The sequence below is a fragment of the Panulirus ornatus genome, chromosome 14 (assembly GCF_036320965.1).
Source record: "Panulirus ornatus isolate Po-2019 chromosome 14, ASM3632096v1, whole genome shotgun sequence".
NCBI lineage: Eukaryota > Metazoa > Arthropoda > Malacostraca > Decapoda > Palinuridae > Panulirus > Panulirus ornatus.
In genome coordinates this window covers 13645251-13668405 of record NC_092237.1, presented here as the reverse complement: position 1 = coordinate 13668405, position 23155 = coordinate 13645251, and the positions used below count along the sequence as shown (strand labels likewise).

At 43.2% G+C, this 23155-nt stretch overlaps 1 protein-coding gene across 12 annotated transcripts in view; it reads left to right on the top strand.

Annotated features, from left to right (window-relative positions):
* The window catches only part of LOC139753326 (uncharacterized), a 769854-nt gene that overhangs the window by 330819 nt on the left and 415880 nt on the right, over positions 1-23155 (top strand). For all 12 annotated transcript variants that reach the window (XM_071669662.1, XM_071669661.1, XM_071669660.1 and 9 more), the window contains one exon: positions 8967-10970. In XM_071669662.1, the coding sequence (XP_071525763.1) occupies positions 10877-10970 (94 nt within the window). In that variant the 5' untranslated portion in view covers positions 8967-10876. The remainder of the gene's footprint in view (positions 1-8966; positions 10971-23155) is intronic.

The window sequence follows — 23155 nt, the reverse complement described above, 5'->3', positions numbered from 1 at the left end:
CTTCGAGTGCCGCACCGTCGTACTCGAGGGTCGTGCTCTTCTGCTAGGGTCGCACCGCAGTGCTCAACAGGTCCGATGACAAGTCGTCCAGATCCAGACAAGTAATTATCATCGCCCTGGAAGTTATCATACACCTCCCTGGAATAACCCATTCCAGCGCGAGGCTAAACCCGTAATGAAGGTGTTTCCTCTTGGCGGATTATCTCTACTTACAGAGGAAAATAAATCCACAAGATGTATTAGGATTTCAGGAGATTTATTATGTTCCCAGGCAAATGACTCTCCCTCTCTCTAGATGGATGATAATGCTCCCACCTGCCATTAGGCTCGAGGGAGCACTGGAATGCCGAAAGGAAAGGGTTAGTTGGTTCCAGGAGAAGTTCTTGATTTTCCAGTCGTTTTCCAAGACTTTCAAGATTTGTCTTTATTTTTTTTTTAGGGAGTCTGTTATCGCGATAATGCTTCCAGAGGCGTTGTCATAGCCTCCAGGCGATCGACATGTGCGTCCAGTAGAAGTATTACGCTTCCAGGAGGGTTACTGTCCCTTCCAGTAAGTTATTATGTTTCCAGGGGCATTAGTCTTGCTCCAGGAGGGATCAGACGAGCCGATGGCCACTGTAATGGCATGTATTATGAACCCTCAACAGGCAACATAAAATGTCATTATTGACGTAGCTGTACCTGCGGTATAGCTGTACCTGTGTACATGTACCTGCGTAATGCAGTTGCGGTATAGCTGTAATTGTAGTATAGCTGTACCTGCTATGCAACTATGCTAGTGTAGCTGAACCTGTGTCACTATGTGTGGTATAGCTGTACCTGCCATGTAGCTGTTACTGTGGTATAGCAGTACCCGCCATGTAGCTGTATCTGTGGTATAGCTGTAACTGATGTACAGTTGTGCTTACGGTGTATCTGTACCTACAGTGTAGCTATATCTCTGATAGAACTGTATGGGTAGCATAGCTGTACCCGCGTAGGTGTAAGCAAACCCAAGCTGTGTACTGTAACGTGTTTGTGTGTGTGTGTGTGTGTGTGTGTGTGTGTGTGTGTGTGTGTGTGTGTAAGGTAAACGCAGCTTCTATCTTGTCAGGAGATTGAGTATGAAATTTCCTTAAACATCTTTGCTCTGGCTGTCAGGGATATCTGTCTTTTGAAGACGATGTTTGTCCAGATACGAAAGCTTTTCTCTCAGTGATCATTTCAGTGTTGACCCTCTTGATGTGTGTCTGGTAGGGGACGTCCGACTTGTGATACTTCTTGATGCGCCGTTGAGTAGGTGCGTGTCTGTCTGTCTGTCTGTCTCTCTGTCTGTTTGTCTAGAGTATACAAATAGCGCGAGTAGTGTCCATGGAGATATGTGTATATTTCATAGTTGATGTGTGTATGAGTGCATGGAGATATGTGTCTATTCTATAGTTGATACGTATGTATGTATATTTTTGTATATTTTTGTGAACTAAGAGTTGTATGAATATCTGTGTGTTTAACTCCTTTCTATATTTTGTATTGAGAGAATGGTACTGAGAGATAATCACTGTCAGCTTATGTATTAATCTCTACATATCTTAATCCTTTTCATAGCTCGGAGATAATCCTTGTATATATATATATATATATATATATGTATATATATATATATATATATATATATATATATATATTGTGTGTGGGTGTATGGATGTGTGTGTGTGTGTGTGTGACTGTGTGTAACATTGGATTTGTGTTCATTCATATGGTCGGCACCAGTGTCCAATCAGATCTTCCCTGTGGTTAACCTTTTTGTCTGTGGCATTTATTTTTAAATTCTTTTTTTTGCTCTTTTCAACATTTAGCGTGTTTTCTACCCACTTATCTTCTCTTCCTCTCGTGTTAATTCCATATACAATAACATCAGCGTTCTCCGTTCCTTGGTCTCCTCCGATATTCGTAAATCTCATTCTTCTTGTGTTTTTCTTTCACGAACGCATTACTTTCTCCTCCGCTTCCCTTTCCGTTTTCCCTCGCTCCCTTCCTGCCTCCCTCCTTGCTCTCAGCGGATGCCTTGTGTGCGCCACTTAGACCCGTCTGTCAACAACATAAGCGCTCCAACAGCAAATCACGGACCGGGGGAAACACAGAGCCAAACCACAGTTTCACTTTATGGTTGAAATTACCACACTCAGTCCCTGGAATTCCCAGTTTTACACGACACTGGAAGATTAAGTCTTTCTCCTTTTTTTTTTTTTTCCCCTGCTCTTCATGGAGAATGCGCTCTGGTGTTGGGAGATATAGTGTCAACAGCAATTAAGCAAGGTCTTGTTTCAGCAGCTTCTGAAGCGGTTCATAACGGCCACAGCTTCCCTGGCAACAGCTGCGCCACAGTGAAAAAAAGAAAGCAGGAGAAATGAAAACAGCAGCAGCGGTTCTACGAGGGATGTCAGTATGTGATGCTGTATTGGCGACCGCAACAGCAGAAGCAGCGCAAGGATCACAATGGGAACAGGAGTTTTAATACCATTAAAAGCAGCAGCAACAACAGAAGTCAGCTGCTCCGACAACACCAACCAGAGCAGCTTACAGCACCAACCTGAGCAGCTGCAGCATCAGTAGCAGTACTAGGTTCATCAGATGCTGTATTGCCCGTACTGGATCACCAGGAAGAACAGCAATTGGCAGCATAACTGGCTGAAAAGAACAACTTAAGCAACAGAGTGGGCATCATATCTTGCATGACCAGCGGAAAGAACGGCTGGAACAGCAGGAAAAAAGGAATAGACTTCGTAGCAACAGCGTCAGGAAGTGCAGCATGGAAAGCAGCTGAAAGGGGCAGCATGACATGAAGCAGAAGGATCAATTCTTGCCTCATGAACAGCAAAGAGGGCAGCATTGCATCTGGAGCTACAACGGCATCAGAAGACAGCAGTTTTTACAGCATATACAGCAAAGAGGGCAGCATTGCATCTGGAGCTACAACAGCAACAGAGGACAGCAGATTTTACAGCATGAACAGCAAAGAGGACAGCATTATCTGGAGCTACAACAGCGACAGAGGACAGCAGATTTTACAGCATGAACAGCAAAGAGAGTGCTATTTGCTGCATGAGAGGCGGCAGCATCAACAGCAGAGAGAACAGAGGAGCAGAGAAACAGCAAGTCGAAAACCCCTCACTTCTATGTTCATGAGTTCGTCTCCCTCGACCCCCGTCATCTTTGGCCTCAAGAATAAATTCCCTAATTTTTCTAAACCAGATAAGATAACATCGCTTGAAATGAACAGTAACACTAGTCTGAATATCTGTATTCGCTAAATATCTTTCCCACCTCCCAAATAAACTTATTATATTTTTCTCAAACAAGCGAGACATCATGATGTACAATTTCATTATGTTTGTAATGTATCTCATAACTCAAAAAAACAACGCTTGATTATAGCTATAGTGTTATTATTATTATTATTATTATTATTATTATTATTATTATTATTATGCAACTTTGTGTTGAATTACGTCGTATTTTTCACCCGTTTTCTATTCATGAACAACACGGGCAAATTGCGACGTGGTGTTTGCCTCTGCGTTATGCAAGGTGTAACGGGTTCCTTCATAAGTTTTATGTAGCGCAGCGATCCATCTTCTGCTGGGCAATATACGTGTCACTCCCAGTGACCCGCAAGACTTCCCCTCTCGTACACACAAAAGCGAGCAAGGAGATTTTTATGTATATATATATATATATATATATATATATATATATATATATATATATATATATATATATATTATCCCTGGGGATAGGGGAGAAAGAATACTTCCCACGTATTCCCTGCATGTCGTAGAAGGCGACTAAAAGGGGAGGGAGCGGGGTCTGGAAATCCTCCCCTCTCATTATTTTTTTTTTTTTAATTTTTCCAAAACAAGGAACAGGGAAGGGGGTCAGATGAGGACATTCCCTCAAAGGCCCAGTTCTCTGTTCTTAACGCTACCTCGCTAACGCGGGAAATGGCGAATAGTTTGAAAAAAAAAAAAAAAAAATATATATATATATATATATATATATATATATATATATATATATATATATATATATATATATATATATATATATATCAGATTTGGGACATGGACTGTACACAGTTACAAGGAGCAAGAAAGGGGAAGCAGAAATTATGAGTTCGTGTAAAGTAGAGGATATCGAAATAGCTCGATTTCAGGTGATTAAAGTTCTGAATTACTTGAAAAGGGACCGAAGGCGCTGTAGCTGAGGGTGGTGGATGAGGCTAGCCAGGGTGTGTGTGTGTGTGTGTCTGTGTGTGTGTGTGTGTGTGTGTGTGTGTGTGTGTGTGTGCGTGTGTGTGTGTGTGTGTGGGAGTGTGTGGGAGTGGAAGAGTGGGAGGAGTTAATCAGTGGATCTCGTAATTCATCTTTTTTTCCCCTTTTTTCAGTCGAGTGAGGTTGATGCGTTCGATGGCTAGCAGAGTTTCCAGAAACTGCTTTTTTTTTCTTAAAGAATTCCTTCACTATAAGAAGATTCATTCGCCTTCCATAGGTGTTTTAGGTGAATTTTTCCCATAAGCTCGTAGCAGTATCGCCCAACTCTGTGTGGCCCACCTTATGGGGTATTACGTCATATTAATGCTCTCTCTCTCTCTCTCTCTCTCTCTCTCTCTCTCTCTCTCTCTCTCTCTCGAATACTTGATGCCGTCTTTGGGGAAGTAATCCAACCGTCTTGCAGATGGTCGACCTTACGTGAATATGAGCTCATAAACGCTCTGAAGTACTGGGGTTAGAAAATGTTATTAGGTGGTATCGTCGATTTTAAGTTGAGAGAGAGAGAGAGAGAGAGAGAGAGAGAGAGAGAGAGAGAGAGAGAGAGAGAGAGAGAGAGAGAGAGAGAGAGAGACCCCTCAAGGTCCAAGCGAGGCGGTGTCGTCTTAACACCACTGAATAGAATATGCAGTCCTCTTAAAAGCAGTAGAAGAAAAGGATGGCAAAGCAAAGAGTTTTTTTTTTTTTTTTCCTCCACTCACCCACCACTACTCCCTCCGGCCGCTCGTGGGACGTAAAGCAGATGCAAGAAATTCGTTGCATGAGTAAATATGCTTGAAGGAGACCTCTAGAGGAAAGTCGTAAGATAGAATGAACGTGAATATGTCATGCATCAAAACATCCAAAATGACATATATCCCTTCACTGTTTGTTCGTAAGACTAAAGTTTGAGCTGGATGACCTCCAGCTTCATGATATGCCATGTCTATATCAATTGTACTTTTCCCCTTAAAGTAGGTGGCACGGGTTGATTACTGTTGGTAAGTTACCGCAGTGTGGCAAGGGAGAGATCAGTGGTTGAGAAGGAAGCATAATATGCCACTACGTGATGCTGATTGAATGATAAGCATTATTCAGTACCGATGAGTAACAGGTGATCAACCTTAATTTTGAAGATGTTAACGATGTTGCTTTGAACAAAATGTTGTGGGAACGTAAGTTTTAAGTTTTAGTCCATTTACTTCATTGGTAGTACTGGCGCGACCATTAAGAAATTTTCATTATCGACCTTGTTGAGTAAGTGTTTTGAAACATTGCTAACTTGTCTCGGAGCCGACTCTTGCTTAGGGAAAACAAATTAATTTCTCGCAGTCTGGCATCATATGTTTTGTTACGTAAGAAAGGAATCCATTTTGTTACTCTTTGCTGCAATGCTTCCAATTTAAGACTATCCTTTCCTAGTTAGGGAGGCTCAGAACTGCACTGCAAGGTTGAGGTGGGGTCTAACTAGGCTATAGTGGCAATATTACATCTTTGCTTTTGTATGGAGAGTTTCTGTAAATGGAACCTAACATCCTATTTACTTTCATGGCAGCTTCATGACAATGCTGGGAGAATTTGAAGTTGTTGGAGACGGTGAACCTAAGATCCCTCTCACTAAGGGACGTTCTCTATCTTGTAGCGTCTCATTTCATGACGGAATTTCTTGTCGAGGTTTCTTACTCGCAACATGACATTCATTGACGGTAAATATAATTTGCCATTTTTAGACCATACGGCTATTCTATCTCGATTCTCATGCAACTTTAGCCAATCCTCTTCACTTGATAAACCATTGCCCATCTTCGAGTCATCTGCAGATGTGGACTCTATATGTTATTCAGCCCTAACATCAACAGCGTTGATATAGGGGGTGACATGCACTGTTACTAAGGATTCCGCCCTTGGGGAACCCCACTCGTAACGGGTGACCGTGAGGTGATGATTCGCCGTTCATTACGACTCTCTGGTTCCTCCTATCACGTCACCAGGCTTCTAACCAGTTTCCCCATGCAATTAGGAAAACCTCAAGGCCCTGACTTTATGCTTAACGTGGGCAACTTTGTCGGATGCTTTTATTGGAAGTTCAGAAATGAAATATCCATTACGTGAGTCTTGTTTGTGCGTATTGTAAGGCATGATCTGTGCCTTAGAAGATCACGCTGTTATATTATTGATTAAACTGTTTTGCTCAGAGTAAGGTACGATTTTGTATGATCACCGACTCCAAAAGGTTTACGTATGATTACTATGGGACTAACGGGATGGTAATTGCCTGGCATTTCACGGCCTCCTTGTTTGAATATTAAGGGTAACGTCTGCCAGTTTCCAGTCCTGAAGTGCTATTCCATTTTTCTGGAGAGATTTGTTGAAAATATAGGATAACGGTTTAGCAGTTTCATGTTTGACGTTTTTGATAACTCGTGGATAAAACCGGTCAGGACCTGGACTTTTAATTAGTCTTCCACTTGCCTATCTTTGCTCTTACCTTCTCTGGGACGACAAATTCTGGTATCGCGTGTGCGCTATTTATCACTGTATTTCGCTGCTGCTTAGAGTAAAAACAGAACAGAAAAGCTTGTTCAGGGTCGCTGCCAGAGAGAGAGAGAGAGAGAGAGAGAGAGAGAGAGAGAGAGTCTTGGAAAGGTGAACGGAAGAGAAATGGAATGGCTTAGGATTAGGGTAAAGGTGGATGGGTAAGGATGGGCGAGTTCGTTTGTTAGAAGAGGCTAAGCAATACTAGGGTACGAGGGAAGGGAGAGGGGGGGAGAGGAGGAAGGAGCGACGCTGCTGGGATGAGATGGCGAGGAAAGTTAGAGGGTTGGGGTGTGCCACGATGTGTCATAAGAGATGAGAGAATGAGGTTTGTTGTACCCGGGAGACAGAGGCCAGGGAAGCTGTAGCGAGAGGTGGGAGACCTAAGCCAGCCCCACCTACGCCAAGATAGACGAGTGTAGAGAGACACACAGTGGTGGGTGAAGGATGGAATACGATACAGGTGGTGGTGTTACGAGACCGTATCTCTTAGGGGCATTATTCATCACTTGGCGGATTGGTCGTGTCTTTTTGCCTGCTGATTCTATGTGTGTGTGTGTTTTCTTTGTCTCTCCAAGTGTCTGTATGTTCTAGCTTCTCATTCATTCATCTGCTCCACAGGTTCTTATAAATAAAAGGACCAAAAAGAAAAAAAAAGCAGAAAGGAAACGTTGACGTCTTATTTGACTTTGAGGTTTCTTCTTCCTGCTCCTTCTTCTCCTCCTCAGTCACGTCTTAATCTCCAGTTGGTTATGTCTGGGTCGTCCATCACCTGGCTCATCCATCATCCATTACTAGCAGCCAGGCTCTCGTCCTCGCGGTCGTGTCTTGCCCATCCTATCCATCTTGTCCTGTCACCGAATCCTAATCGTTTCATCTTTCCTGTCACATGACTTAATCCTTCACTCTCAAGTCATTCTGCTTTAAGACACCATCCTGGATCTTCTTCTTTATCTTCTTCCTTCTCCTCCTCCTCCTCCTCGTCCTCTTCTTGCTAGTGAGCTATATTTTGATATCATGTAACTCCTTCTGTCACACTTAGCCTTTTTTAAGGACGGTTATACGACCCATGATCACGGCGGTGCGACCCTTAAGCTCAATGGTACGATCCATGACTATAATGGTCTAGCCTTTGACCTGGCCATTATAGTTATGGTTTGAGCCATCGTTCTCAAGGGGTGTACCGTCATGCTCAAGGGGCGTACCATCCTGCTCAATGGGCGTACCATCATGCTTGACGTGCGTATCATCATAGCCAATCATGCTCAAGGTGTGTATATGTCATTCAAGGGCGTATTGTTCACAGCTGCCCCGGAGGGCTTTCGTGTTCACCCGGGTCTCATCCATTACAACCCTGACCTTGTCATTCATCCAGCCCTTATTTTTGTTCTTTTTTCCCCGCTCGTCCTCCGCCTTGCTTGCCCTCTTGATAGGATTCAAGCACCAGACTCGCCGTAAAAAATTCGGGATTTATTGCTCCTCAAACTCCACTGCGTAAACATAATTTTCCCCAGCAGGAAGAATATTAATAATGCTCGTGTTTAATCCCATCTTTTTTTTTTTCCTCTCCTGCTAAATGATTGATTTGGGGGAGAGAGAGAGAGAGAGAGAGAGAGAGAGAGAGAGAGAGAGAGAGAGAGAGAGAGAGAGAGAGAGAGAGAGAGAGAGACTCAGACACCCGCCACTCGCAAACACTTAAGACTTTTGATTTTTCTTTTTCTCTTTATCGGGAGCATTTCCCACGTGCGCTCTCCACATCTTGACTCTTCAGTGACTGAGCTCGCGAACTTCCCTTCCTTCCGCTGTTTCTTGTCCTTATCTCGGTAGTTTAGCAGGGCGAGTACCTCTCTATCTCGCCTTTTTCTCTCTGTAAAGTTAACCACAAATTTACGAAACCTTCTCTCTCTCTCTCTCTCTCTCTCTCTCTCTCTCTCTCTCTCTCTCTCTCTCTCTCTCTCTGCAACCCCCACCCACCTCCTCCCTCCCTACAGGCTGTAATATCTCTGTGCTATTTGCCCTCATTACCCGCAATTGTTGAAATTAATAATGACATTAAGTGCGCTCCCATTATCCGTCATCACGTCTATGAACACTTCAACTTTGACCTGATATTTTCTATCTCTTTCTTTTTTTTTCCATTTCCAGATGACGTGAGCTGTTGGACCCAGCAGGGGAAAGCGACAGCCACCTTCGTGTTCCTTCTGACGATGGAAGGGTCGCGTGGAGGCTCTTTTGTCAAGACGGTGAACCTGGTAACTACCTACTACTGCTACTACTCTGATCACAGGTCCCCTCTGTGACCTCCAGTCTATTCGCTTCTCCTTCCTCCTCTTGACATGGTTTTCTGGCTAAGACCTCGAGAAGAGTTGCAGTGGAAGGAACGTGCCTACCAAGATGATTTTCAAGTTGAACGAAAAGTTGTTAGACTTACTTTATACACTTAAAAGTTGAACGAAAAGTTGTTAGACTAACTTTATACACTTAAAAAGAGTCAGGTCCTCATTTCCATGATATCTAGAACAGAAACCTAACTGTTGTTGTATACGGATCATGATGTAATGACCTCAAGAGGTGCCACACTCTTCAGAAGTCTCCATAAATGATTGGGGAGGGAAACAAAAGAGAAAGACTCGTAATTCTTAAGTGATCTTTACAAATAGTTCAAAACCAATGATTTATTGAAGTGCATTATTGACGTCTAAGGTCTCTCGAGAGGAGAGGGAGACTGATGTCGTATTTTAAGTGTTCGTGTGTTTGTTTCTTTGTCTTGAAGCAGCCTTAACGCTCCTCGACTTTGGCGCTTTCGAAGTCGTCGCAGTAACTCCGAAAGGACTTGTAAAGTGAACCGAACTGATGCGGATCGAATCTGAACCCTCCTGAACCTTGAACCATTTCGAAATCTGAAACACGCGAACCCTAAAGAACTTTTTGAAGACACCCTAAGCTTCCCTTTAAATATTGGAAATCTGTGAACCTTAGAGAGATCTGTGATCCTTTCTCTAGCGAGGAGTGAACTGTGGTGACCTGACCTACCTATACCCGCCACCCCATCCCCAGTGAAGATCAATAGATCTACCCCGAAGTCTAGTGATGTAACCCGCCACCCAGACCAGTGAATCCTCTTGGGAAATAGTGACTCGCGCCCTCCTTCCTTCCCTCCGCTGGAATCCTGTAAATCTTCCTTTGGAAACCCATGACTTTTTTCAGCGAGGTATGTGAACCAACCCTGGAAATTAGCTAATCCCTTTGGATGACCTGTAAATCTCCCAGGAAGAGCGTGCAAATCCACCTAAAAAAAAAAAAAAGCAAAAACAAGTGAAGACAACCCCTTTAATCCGCTTCATTTAGCTGACGCTTATCATTATGGTGTGCGAGACGATGCCCCTGATACATCAAGCCTGTTCTCCTCTCGTGGTGGAAGTTGGTTCTTCTCGCACAGTCGTAGATGATCAGTCTACCCTGACTCCTAGCTCCCCTCCAAGCTCTTCGAGGTACTTCGGCGCCTCGCCTTCGCGCGTTCTACCACGGTTACTCCAGTTACTGCTCGTTGGGAGTGATCCACACGCTTCCATGACCGCTTGACGAAGATAACTCAAACTGAAGTGAACGAAATAAAGAAAGAAAAAGAAAAAAAGGCTTAGCAGTGTACTGTCGCAAACTTTAAAAAACTTCCTCCCTTGGTATAGAGAAGTAGTAGTTTCTGTTGCTTCTGTGTAGTTGGCGAATCGAGAGAAAGAAGGAAAAGAATATAAAACGAGAAACACAGTATTATTAGTTCCTGATACCACATGATGTTCTTCTTTAGCGGGGGCAAGCCGCTGCAGACTGAGCCGACATTTTCTGGACATTCCTTACAATTCGTAGTCGACAACTCATCGTACACGCTGTTATAACAGTAGCTTCTCGGGACGTAAGAGTGAATGCCACTGACTGTTTTAGAGACCATGATATGCCGTGATATTGGACCCAGTCACTGTGAACCGAGAAGGAAGTGACAACGTTTGACCTCTGACCTCGTGTACCCTTTTGCCCCGCCCAATCGCCCGTGACCAGCCATGGGGGCGTCACGGGCGCTGCTGCTGGGTGTGGCCGTGGTCACAACTTTAGCAAGCGTCCAGGCCATCTCCGACAGCCTACAAGACCCGGAAGGTAAGTAGTGTTGTTGTCGTCTGGTTATATATATATATAATGCTGGCAGTGTGATTCGGTACGTCCCGATTGGGTAAGTCGAACTGGAAGTATGTTATTCTAAGGTATGTCTTGAGGGGATATATCCCCTCTTTGGTATATTGGACGAAGATAATCTTATCATCAGACTATGACATACTGTATTCTACGTGTATGTTCTGCTGTGATATGTGACAGATATGTCGCTGGGATATGAGTTGGAATATATTTGGCCAAGGTATGTGGTGGAGTATAACACTACATTTCGGGTAAGTTACACATATACCTGGCCTTTAATATGTAATGTGGTATGACTTAGTATATAGTTTGCCGTGGTATGTGGTGGAGTATACTGTGGTTATAACATTTCAGGTAAGTTCCACACATACCTGCCTTTCAAATTGCTATATATTCACAAGTCGTTTACATCACGGTTGTTAAACTTGCTCTTCTGAAGGAAGATAGGATATACCAAATGTCTGTATAGATATATAGACGTATGTATAGATATAACAGACGTCTGTATAGATTTAACAGATGTCTATATATATATATATATATATATATATATATATATATATATATATATATATATATATATATATACCAGATGGTTGTACAGATGGTGGTTTCTTTGTTCCTTCCCATTTTGTTTTTATAGTTATGCTAGATTAACTTTGGGTTAGAAAGGATGATCGGAAATGAGTATATGTATATATGTATGTATGTATATATATATGTATGTATGTATATATATATATATATATATATATATATATATATATATATATATATATATATATATATATATATATATATACATACATAAACTTGGTTGTTCTTGTCGAGGGCCCTTAACAAGACGACAGAATAAATCTCTTTGTGTAAGCCACTTTAAAAAGAGGGGATTTGAACAGGATTTATTTTTTCCTTTTTTTTTTGGATTAGATGGGAGAGAGTCTGGAAGATTGGGAGTGGCGCTGGTGCTGGAGAGAAACTAGCAAGTTGAAGGTAATAGCGAAACTTAGGAGAGGGGAAAGCTAGCTACAGACTGGACTGGAGTCTCTTGGGAAGGGAATACGGGAATTAGTGAGGAGGAATATCTTATCTATCCAAGCACCTCAGTTGGATTTCAACAGGGTGTTACGGGAGGATTGCATCAGGAGGAACTCTGTGTCCTGTGCGGAGTAATAGCTCGATGTAGTCGTGAGACTGAGAATTACTGGTCGTGTTTGGGTGTGTGTGTGTGGGAGGGTCGGTTTGCGACTATCTGCTCCCCGTGAGCTTCGTGAGTTGTCATTTTTGTTTCCATTTTCCAGTGTGTTCTTTAGATGCGTTCCTTGTTCCATCCATTACTAGATGTCTCGTCATATTTTTTTTTTTTTCTGTTTCCGTCTTGGTCTGATCGTGGTTCTAAGCCTCGAACTTCCTTTGCCATTATTGGAGTAATATCTTATTACCACCTTGTCGAAGAAGTATAGGGAGATTACTGTATATTCCTACTTTTCGCTTGTCTGTCCCTCTCACTCCTCTTGCCTGCCTTCCTAACCATTCTTCTGTCTATGTGTCCTTCTATCACTTTCGTCCTCCTTCGTCTCCATCTGTCCGTTCGTCCGCATACGGCTCATCCTCGTCTCTTGGTAGTCCGTCAGTGAAGTGGACGTGCGAAGGGTCCTCATGAAGTGGCTTCACTTGGCCTTGAGTACATGTATATCTAGTTATCACATCCTTTACTCCTGTGCCCTTGAATGGTTCTTCGACCTTCAGGTTGTCAACAGCGCCGTCTTAACTCACCCATAGTGGGAATAAAGGCGGTAGAAGAGGGTTTAATACTCTTCAGTGAAGGTTTTGTTTTCAGTAATGATTAGGCTTGAATGCCTTATGTTTGCCTAGAAGGAGTTGTGATCTATAGTTGTTGTCGCGAGGCTGGTGTCCTTATGTTCCCAGCCGACTCGTTGTGATGGCTATGACCTGATTTTTTTTTAAAAAAAAAAAGGGATAGATGATGCTACGTGGCCTTGATTTGCGCACGATCTGCCCCTGTCATGTCGGTCGCTATACATAAAAGAAAAGGATTACGTTCCAGGTGACATCCCACACCACAGTCCGCGACTCGTTCCGTCCCACGCCACATCCCACACCACAGTGCGCGTCCCGTCCCACGCATCATGTCCTCCACCACCTCCCGTACTGCGTGGTAACCCACAACCCCACATCATAACCCACTCTCCACGTCCCACACCACTACCCACTCTCCACGTCCCGCACCACATAAAAACTGCTCTGGTGTCTCTCACCTCCTTTACGATACCTTGCCTTCCACTGATCTGCTATCTTGAAGGAGATAGCGCTGTTTTATACCCAGGACAGTAGAGGCTCGTGGCATTTATATATACAGCAGTGAGACTGCCCTACGGGCAGGTTCAAGACCATCCTATGTTATGAATGCTGGTGCGAGTCTACTTCACCGAGAAAGTCTTGCGTTAAATGTCTTCCTTTTTTTTTTCCTCTAAATGAGGAAGGACATCCGTCCGTGGCTGTAGACTTGAGGAAAATCTCTTTGATAATTGTTCTTCCTTTCTTCTATTGGACTGGCCTTGATGGTGACTTCGGCCTTTGACCGTCGCCTTCAAACGTAGGACTGAGGAAGAGGGAATTGATATCGTAATGTAACTCCAATCATTATTTTGGAGTCTAAACCTGTAATGTATTTTTACAGGTAATCGACTTTATCACCTTTAAACTGCCAGTTCTGAAGTAAAAAAAGTATATAGTGCTCGGCCACACACACTTTTCTGTAGTACTGATGGAGAATGACGGAGGACTTGCTTAAGCATACTAAACTGTACTCTGACCTTGTCATTCAGCATACAGGGAAATCCTTGATAGCAGGACGTCCCCATTGTACCACATTAACGGATCGTTCCCCTCACATCTCTAACCATTGTTTTCTGACGTTGACAATTCTTCCAGTAATTCCTGTTTTGTAAATGATATTGTCAGTGTAAAAAAGCTTTTGTATGCCTGAGGGTATATTCATTTGCAATGGAATTTTCTGAACAACTTCGAGATTCCAAGGGAAACGTTATGGTAACGGGAATGTTCGAAAGGAAAATCGAGAAATAAAAGAAGGAATGTTAATTGCAAAACGTTAATCACTCCAGTCCATTATGGCGACGCACACAAGGCCAGTAACTAGAGGTTTGCTGGACTTTTCCACCTGTCTTTTTCAACCCCCGTGGACGGCAATGTGTTGGGTGCTCATGAGCTGGATAACAAATACGATCTCTTCCCTCTGGCTGCTGGAGAGAGAGAGAGAGAGAGAGAGAGAGAGAGAGAGAGAGAGAGAGAGAGAGAGAGAGAGAGAGAGAGAGAATTGAGAGCTCACTCCTCAAGCTTTGCATTGAGGATAAAGGAATTGCAGTGGCAGCGATTAATGTAGTGTGTCTGGTATATTCAATGGGGCTAAATAAGATTCTAACGTGTGGTATTCGGAGTTTCTAATGTCTCGGTTGGAAGTTAATTCAGTGACAGTTTCGTTGCCTTCTCTTTATTCTTCCTTATCGTAGGCAGCTGTTGCGTTGTTGCCTCTTGTTTCCTCAGCACAGGCAGACATAATCTTTAGTTAAGAGATGTGGCTTTACGTGGCAAGTTCTTCATGAAGGGAAAGAACCTTCCGTGGGGAAATGAAGGACGCCTCAAGGGGGTCTGAGGGACGCCTGACCTCCGCAAGGTGCAAGTACCCGAGAGCCCGGAGGGTCCGAATCTCCTAGTCATAAATTTAAAGTTTACAGTCTAAGTTATACGATTTTTTTTTTTTTTAACCGAATTAAACTATAGTAATACTTGGTTTAGTACGTGATGTCAAGGAACCTTGGCAACGAGAGGGCCCATGATGAGCCCAAACCGTATTAGTGAGATTAAAATCGGGTATCCAAGAGGTGTGGCTTTTATCTTGGGTGTTTATTGGCGACAGCGCGTTTTTCAAGGTTTGAAAACCTTTGGCTATGGTGTATTTCACAATACCCCTCGCTTGTTGGTACAAGTAATATCATATTTTTCTTCCCCTCATAAGTAGATAAACTAAGGAGTTATGACTTGGTTGGTGATAAGCCACAACAGCTAACAGTAGGAGACTGCTATCGTCTGCCATCCTACCTCTCAAACTCTCCACCAAGACGTTACGATGTCTCGAATACTTTCGACGATGCGACCCTCTGTCATGACGGTACGATCTTTGGATATGGGATGAGCCTTAGCCTTCGAGGAGCTGCCTCGCCCCTAAAGGATCGGGTCGGTGGTCAAAAGCCTTTATACTTCAACGTCTTAGAGTCGTGCTTAGCCTTCGAGGAGCTGCCTCGCCCCTAAAGGATCGGGTCGGTGGTCAAAAGCCTTTATACTTCAACGTCTTAGAGTCGTGCTTAGCCTTCGAGGAGCTGCCTCGCCCCTAAAGGATCGGGTCGGTGGTCAAAAGCCTTTATACTTCAACGTCTTAGAGTCGTGCTTAGCCTTCGAGGAGCTGCCTCGCCCCTAAAGGATCGGGTCGGTGGTCAAAAGCCTTTATACTTCAACGTCTTAGAGTCGTGCTTAGCCTTCGAGGAGCTGCCTCGCCCCTAAAGGATCGGGTCGGTGGTCAAAAGCCTTTATACTTCAACGTCTTAGAGTCGTGCTTAGCTAAGAGTGTTCTCATCGTGCACCAAGGTCATAAACATCGTGCTTCAAGGGTCGTACCGTCGTGGTTAAAGGTCGAACCAGTCTTGTTCAAGGAACGTAATGTCGTTATTAAAGGTCATGCAGTCGTGGTCGAGGCTCTTGTCGTCTTGTTTAAGGGGTCGTACCTTCGTGTTCAAGGAGCGTACTGTTGTCATTGACTGTACAGTCGTACCCAAGGCTCTTATCGTCTTGTTTAAGGGGTCGTCGTACCGTCGTGTTCAAGGAGCGTACTATCATCATTGATTATACAGTCGTACGACGCCTAAGGATCTGTGCTCAAAGATGTCGAGGAGAAATCAACAGTTCTTGAAACCCCGCTTCCCCAATAGCTATACCAGCCGCAACGGCTACTCTTTAGCACTAAGCGCGCTGCCCAGGGTACCTTTACAAGCGTAGAACGCTGGAGCCGCTCGTAATGGTGGCGGGAATCGCTACTACTGGCATACAGAGGACAATAGTGGGTTCCTCCCAAGCATTTCGTAATTGGTTTCAGCCGAGCTCCGTTTCCAAAAGAGAAACGACTTGAGTATATTCAACTTTTGAAAGAATATTATTTTTGATAATATTTCGGGACCATTGGGAGAGTTTTCTGTTTTATAATATGTACGTTCCTGAAAATTGCACAGAATATAAGTATGTTTATGAGAATTGCATATTTTATTAGTATCATTTATGCAAATTGTATATTGTATATTTTTATGGATTCATACTGCATATATATATATATATATATTTATTTATTTTTTTACCATCTAAATTGCATATTGTATGTGTTGCTGGTGCTGCATTTGCATACTGCGTATGTTTGTTTGTGCAAGTTGCATATTGTTTAAGATTTTACGCAAATATTCTTTTTTTTTTTAACGCAAGTTCGTTATTGTCTATCTCTGTCTCTGTGCAGATCGCCTATTGTGTATGAGTTTCTCTGCGAATTTCACACATTTAAAAGTTTATCTGTGAAAATTACATATTGTTTGTGTATGTTCAATGTAAATTGTATATTTGTTAGGTGATTACGGATACTTATTATATATATTATTTGTTTTGCATGTTGTACCGTTTAAGTCGCTATCTATTGTTTTTTAATGCATATTGCACTAATTTTGTTTACGCAAGCTGTATATTATTTGTTTGTTTATGCAAATTGTGTATTGCATAAGTTTATTTATGCAAATTGAATTACGTGTAAAGTTGTTTATGCACAAGTTTGCTTACGTAAATTGCATGTTGCACAGGACTTTTCATACAAATTACCTATTGTTTAAGTGCTTACATGAACTGCGCATTGAGAAATTTAGGCAAATCTCTGAATTTTTAATGATTTTCATGGGAATTGCTTATGTTAAAAGCGTGTTTTTATGCCAGCTACAAAATAAGCCAATTGAAGTATCGTGGAATACTAGCAAGGCACTTCATGTTCTCAGTAAAGGTTCCAGGGACTCATTTTGTGACTCTCCTCCTCATATGAACTTCATGTTCCTCATGACTCTCTTCTTCAAATGGACTACCTCATGTGTTTCCCATGAATGTTTTCAGAAGACATGTGGGCATCCGCATGACTTGTCTCCCACAAGTACATCATCTCATGACTGCCTTTTTTTGTGTGTGTGTGTGTGTGTGAGTTTTCTCAAAACTTGCTCATGACTCATCGTGTGAAGTTCCCATGACTGTCTTCCACATGACATGCTCATGATCGTCTTCCTCCCGTGTAGAGAGAGAGAGAGAGAGAGAGAGAGAGAGACGACTAAATGAATGATAAAGAAGAGAGAGAAAAAAAAAGTTGACGTAAGTTAACACCAATACAACGGTTCAAGCATATGTCGGAATGGCTGTTGCCGTGGAATGAACCGACTCCTTGTCCATTCCACAGTGACTCTTTTTTTTATTTTCCTTCCCGTGGAATCCAGTTCTAAGTTAACGCGGGCATTGTAGAGTTAATCAAGATCCCTTCTAAATGCACAGCGTCTCTGGGAAAACCCGTATTATTTTAGCGTGCGTGGATGGAACTGCTCTACCATAGGTGTTGGGTCTAGCCTAGGCAACTTCGAACTCAATCAAAGACTTCGAAGTTACGATACTGAAGAATGATGAACAGGTTCTTGACTAGTATCATCATAAGGCATATCGTTTTGATAACAGGGGAATTATTCAGGTTTCACTATTTTTTTTTTTTTTTTCCCCCCATCTATTCATCTGTTATTCATAAGTATTAAAGTTTCTTTGGCTGGAATTGGAATCATCATTTCACTGCGAGTTCTCTCTCACACTCTGACGGTCTTGGTAACTGGAGGCTCCACGTTGAGAGGCGATACCCCGCCCCCATTCATTTCGTTATTGTGCCGCTTGCGCTATCGGCACCGATGTTGTTAGTATCGGCAGTATGGCGTCGTAATCAGCGCTGATGTATCAGGCACCAGGCACTCTCATTTTGACGTGTGCCTCTCCTCCAGGCAAGTGGCACCATCCTGATAACTGCCACTGCTTCTGATACTGTCAGTCCTGAAGACTTGAAAACAAGACCCCCTCCCTCCCTCGCTACTACACCAGGCAACTAAGTCACCTCCTCTGATGTAGTTCTAACCACTTTTTTTTTTTTCTCTCTCTCTCTCTCTTTTCCTTTATCGTAACCTTAGCGACGTACTCTCGGGTTGTTCATGCTTTGTGGTAAATGCTTACGTCGTGATACATTTCGTAACCCCTCATAATTACGACCGGATGACCCGTAAATACGACGGGATTGCTCTTAATAGACGGCAGTACGATCCTAGGATATGTTTGCCGTCACACTCGCACTGTTTTGCTCAAGGGTCGTAAACATCGTGCTCCAGGGGAGTACCGTCCGTCGTTCCCAAGAATCCTGACTTCGTCCTCGAGGGGCCCCATCAGTCAAGCTGAAGTGATCGAACACGCGTTTTATTCACTGGGGATGAAGTGCTGTTCGATGTGGATCATTGTGGATAACAAAATCAAAATGATTTGATCTCATTTAGCAGTAGACTCGCCCAGTTAGGAAAGCCCTTCTAAAACACTGGCCCAGGTATCCCTTTGATACATGAGACACACACACACACACACACACACTCTCTCTCTCTCTCTCTCTCTCTCTCTCTCTCTCTCTCTCTCTCTCTCTCTCTCTCTCTCTCTCTCTCTCTCTCTCTCTCTCTCTGTGAATCTCATCCCACCTTGGCACTACTGAGGAAAATGTTGACCCGTGTTTTTCAGGGGTTGAGTTTGAATGACTGTGGGAGTCTCCATTGTCAACTGGGTTTCCGTGGACGGCACCGGAATATGATGACGCTTCCGTGTGAAAGGACCCGGCCTAGTAATTCAAGCTCTTGTGTGCCTGTTAGCCTTGACATATTCATTTGAACCATCCGCGTCTCCCTGTCATGTGCCTGGGGACGCAAGCGCCCCCAGCCTGCATACCGTCGCTCAACACAAGAGGCAGGTGGGGCACGTGGCCAAGCCAAAAACATTTTCGAAGAGCTTGAAACGTCATTCGGGGGGAAACGTTTTCAGCACAGGTGAGACCAGATCGAGACCATTTTTTTTTTTTTCTTTCTGAATTCGTGTCAAAACGTTTTCAGACTTCTGAAGTGAGATCAGTTCATTCGTGACATGATGCGCGGACAAGCCAGGACGTTTTCAGGGGCGAGGGTGTTTTAAACAAGGTGGAAATATTTGGAGCATGAAGCGAAATTACATTGAAACGTCTCTGTATCTGGCACGAATCACGTTGAAAAAGAAACATTTTTTTTAAGCACGAAATGAAATCGTAGCGTAGCGTAGTCACAACAGGAAGCGTAATAAGGAAAAAGAGAATTTAGTCAACAGGAGGCCGAGACGCAGCCGAGTTGGATGACATAGAACACATAACGAAGAATAGGAAACTTGAAGATCTGTTTGGGTTAAGCTCTGGTCACACCAGTTGCTCTATATTATTTACATAGAGAGAGAGAGAGAGAGAGAGAGAGAGAGAGAGAGAGAGAGAGAGAGAGAGAGACTGGTACGCAAGTATTAATATATTTCCAAATGATACAGTAGTATTCCATAGTGCTTTCGAATGGAAAATGATCTTTAGTATGCGTCGTTTGCGCTCTGCCTAAACCCTATTTTGGCAAGTCCTGGGAATATTTTTTTTTTTTTTTTTTCATATTTTCGTCCTTGCTACAGAAACGCAAGAGAAAGAAAGTAGTTCAGAGTAATTCATAGTACCCATTTACATTATTCCATCGCGTTTTCTATGAGGTTTGACGCTTTCATGTAGATTGAATACAGAAATTAATGTCGATTTTTTCTTTCACTGTGGTAAGCGTCAAACGCTCTCCGCACACCTTCATCTTCTCATAACAAAGACTTTGGAAAAATTTCAGGTGTGATTCTGGGCAGTTTGAACTAGAACGGTTAACCAAACAAGAATACAGTATACTTCTGACGTCAACGAGTGACGCATGAATACATTGCTGTATTTGATATATATACACACAAATGAGATTTATGCCTCTCTTATCCTTTCTCTCTTTTTTTTGGTCCTCCTTTTTTTCCGCGCTTTGATGCTTTCATGTTTCCCAATAATATATCATGAAAGAGTTGGCCATGTTGGACGCCGGAGACCCAAATGGGTTTCCTTTGAAGCCTTTGTTCGCCACCTCCCCCACACCCCCTCTACCTTCTCTCAACCCAACCCAACCCAACCGAACCCAACCCTCCCACCCACCCACTTTTTTTTTTTTTTTTTTTTTTTTTTTTTTGGTCAACGGGCATCATGAATAACTAGGATTCTTTCACTTTTCCTTTTCAATCGTAGTATTACTTTCTACTGATGAACGAAGTAGAATGTATATAGAACGAATATATTTGAATTTATATATATTTTTTCTAGGAGGATGGTCACTGTTCCTTAAGTTTAGTCTTCTTTCTTTCATTTTCGTCTGTTCATGATTCATTATCGCACACAGTTCGCCACTGGTTCATATAGAGTTTCAGAACGGTAATGAATCTAGTCTCTTATGTGATCGTGGAGAAAGTACTCCTATATTCTTCTCTGTTTCCTATTGTTGTTCTTTTCGTTGTGAAGGTGACCTATACACACTGATGATGATTCAGTGTGAAGATGACTTCTGTATTGATATAGCCATTTGCCGCGTGAAGGTGACCTATACAAGATGGTAGTGTGGATCCGATATTTTTGAGGATGGGGAATCAAGGTTTGAAAAACCATTATTAAAAAATTTTGAGGATGAATCTGAAATGGTTTACTATTCCTCCGGGACCCTTTGAGTATGACGTATGACCATTGAACATGACGGCACGACCCTTGAGCACGACGACGGGTCGACCTTAGTTTTTGATGGATTAAATATATTGACCTGATCCCTTAAGGGCTCGAGCAAAAGCTTAAAGATCGAACCGTCGATCTCAAAAGTCGTACAGTCGTTTTTAAGGGATTTTTAAGGTGTTAAGTTTACATTCAAACTTTTACATCTGCTAGTTATTGAAACATCATTTTGCTTTTGATGTATACGTATTCGAAGACTCTAATTAACATGTGATGAAACTGAAACGTTATTTTAATCATGTTTAAGTTTCTCTCACATCAGTTCACACAAAGGTGTGACTATGGACCCATGTGGTTTAGCGGTTAGCATTCGCGGGCCACCCAGGGCCGAGCATAAAGGTTCGAATCCTAATTGCAGCGTTCGGCCCACAGTCAACTCGGCTGTTCATCCAACCATAGGGGTTGGTTGATAGAATGGGTACCTGGCTCAGGCTAAGGTGCATTAGGGCTACAGTTGCCCGTGCCGTCTCGGATGACATAGGAAAAAAAAGGTAGTTTTGGTTGCGGAAATGGTCCGATATTCATAATTCTGAAACTCTGTCAAATGTACGATTTTGTGAGCGACTTGCCTTTTAGAATCAAGGGTTGAACGCGCCGTTAGTCTCCGGAATTGCCATGATTGAAGTTGAACCTGCCAGTGACTTGAAAGGATGGGAGTTTGAGTTTGAACTGAACACCTGCAAGTTCCCTGGTAAGATGGGAATTGAACACTAGTGAAACTGGACACTCGTCTTGCCTGTCAAGCTGGAAATTCAGTTTGAGTGAAACTGAACCTACAAAGTAACCTGGTTTATACTTATAGCTTGCCAGTTATACATTCGCCTGCCGCCTTATATTTCAGTTAGTATTTAAACTTTATTTTTTTGTCATTTATTATTCTTTTTTTTTCGCTTGCATTTATGCATTTTCTCCTTAGCACTACAAGATATCTGGCGTTTAAACATTCACCCACCACTTTTATGATTTTATTAGCGTTTTATCCCGTGGTCTGTCAGTATATATATACTTTTGCCTACCCCTTCGATATTTTCTCCCCCATCTGTTGATACTTTATTTACCTTCGATCTATGAAGGAACTATAGCCTCGCTAACCTGACCTCTTATCTGTGACACGGGCCTCTTGAAGACCTGTTAATACTCCTTCCTGTTAAAGCCTCTCGCTTCTTATTTAACCTCTTCTTAAGGTTCCTAGTCAATCCACCTTTTAAGACCCTTGTGAAACCTGACTTCCCATCCCTCTCATGTTGAGGGGTTGTACTACGAACCTCGATCACCACCTCCTCCACTCGGATTTGATACCTTTCACCTATTGAGCATATCTGGGAGACTCCTCCTCAAGACCTCTGGCCTTTCGCTGCTGCCCCTAACTGCCATTTACGTACGTCTAATCCTCCTCTGAGATCTCTCGCTCCTCGCCGCCTCTCTGTTAAGATCACTTCCCCCTCATTGCCTTTATTTAAGTACCTTTTAAACTCACTGACCCCCACCCTCCCACCTTCCTCCCACATTATAAGATCCCCGTGTCTCTAAACCACCTTTCCAGAAGACCTCTTGCCCACTTACCAGCCCCCCTCAGTCCCCTTGCAAGACCTGTCCCCCCTCATCTTAGCGCCGCCTTCATATACTTCTTTTCCTCGACGGCCTTTCACTGACGACCCTTTACTCCGTCACTGCTCCTCCTCCTCCTCCTCCTCCTCCTCCTCCTCCTCCTCCTCCTCCTCCCCCCTCCCCCCCTGTAGGTACTACCTCAGGCTCTTAAGTCGTGCCACTGCCTACCTCTACCCTCTTGTATAAGAATTTTCACCCATTACCTGCCTTGTGTAAGACCAGTCCCTCCTTTCAATGCATTTCTCTCCCGCCCTACAATACCTCTTTGTAAGGCCTGTCGCCTCATACAAGCTCTTCCCTCCAAGGTTCCCCCCCCCCCCCACTCTCTCTCTCTCTCTCTCTCTCTCTCTCTCTTTCACCCGCCTTACCATACGTCTTTAAAGGCTTGCGTCACCTTCACTGCCCCCCCCCCCTCTCTCTCTCTCTCTCTCTCTCTCTCTCTCTCTCTCTCTCTCTCTCTCTCTCTCTCTCTCGCCACCGATCGTGGATTCCAGGGCCCACTCAGATG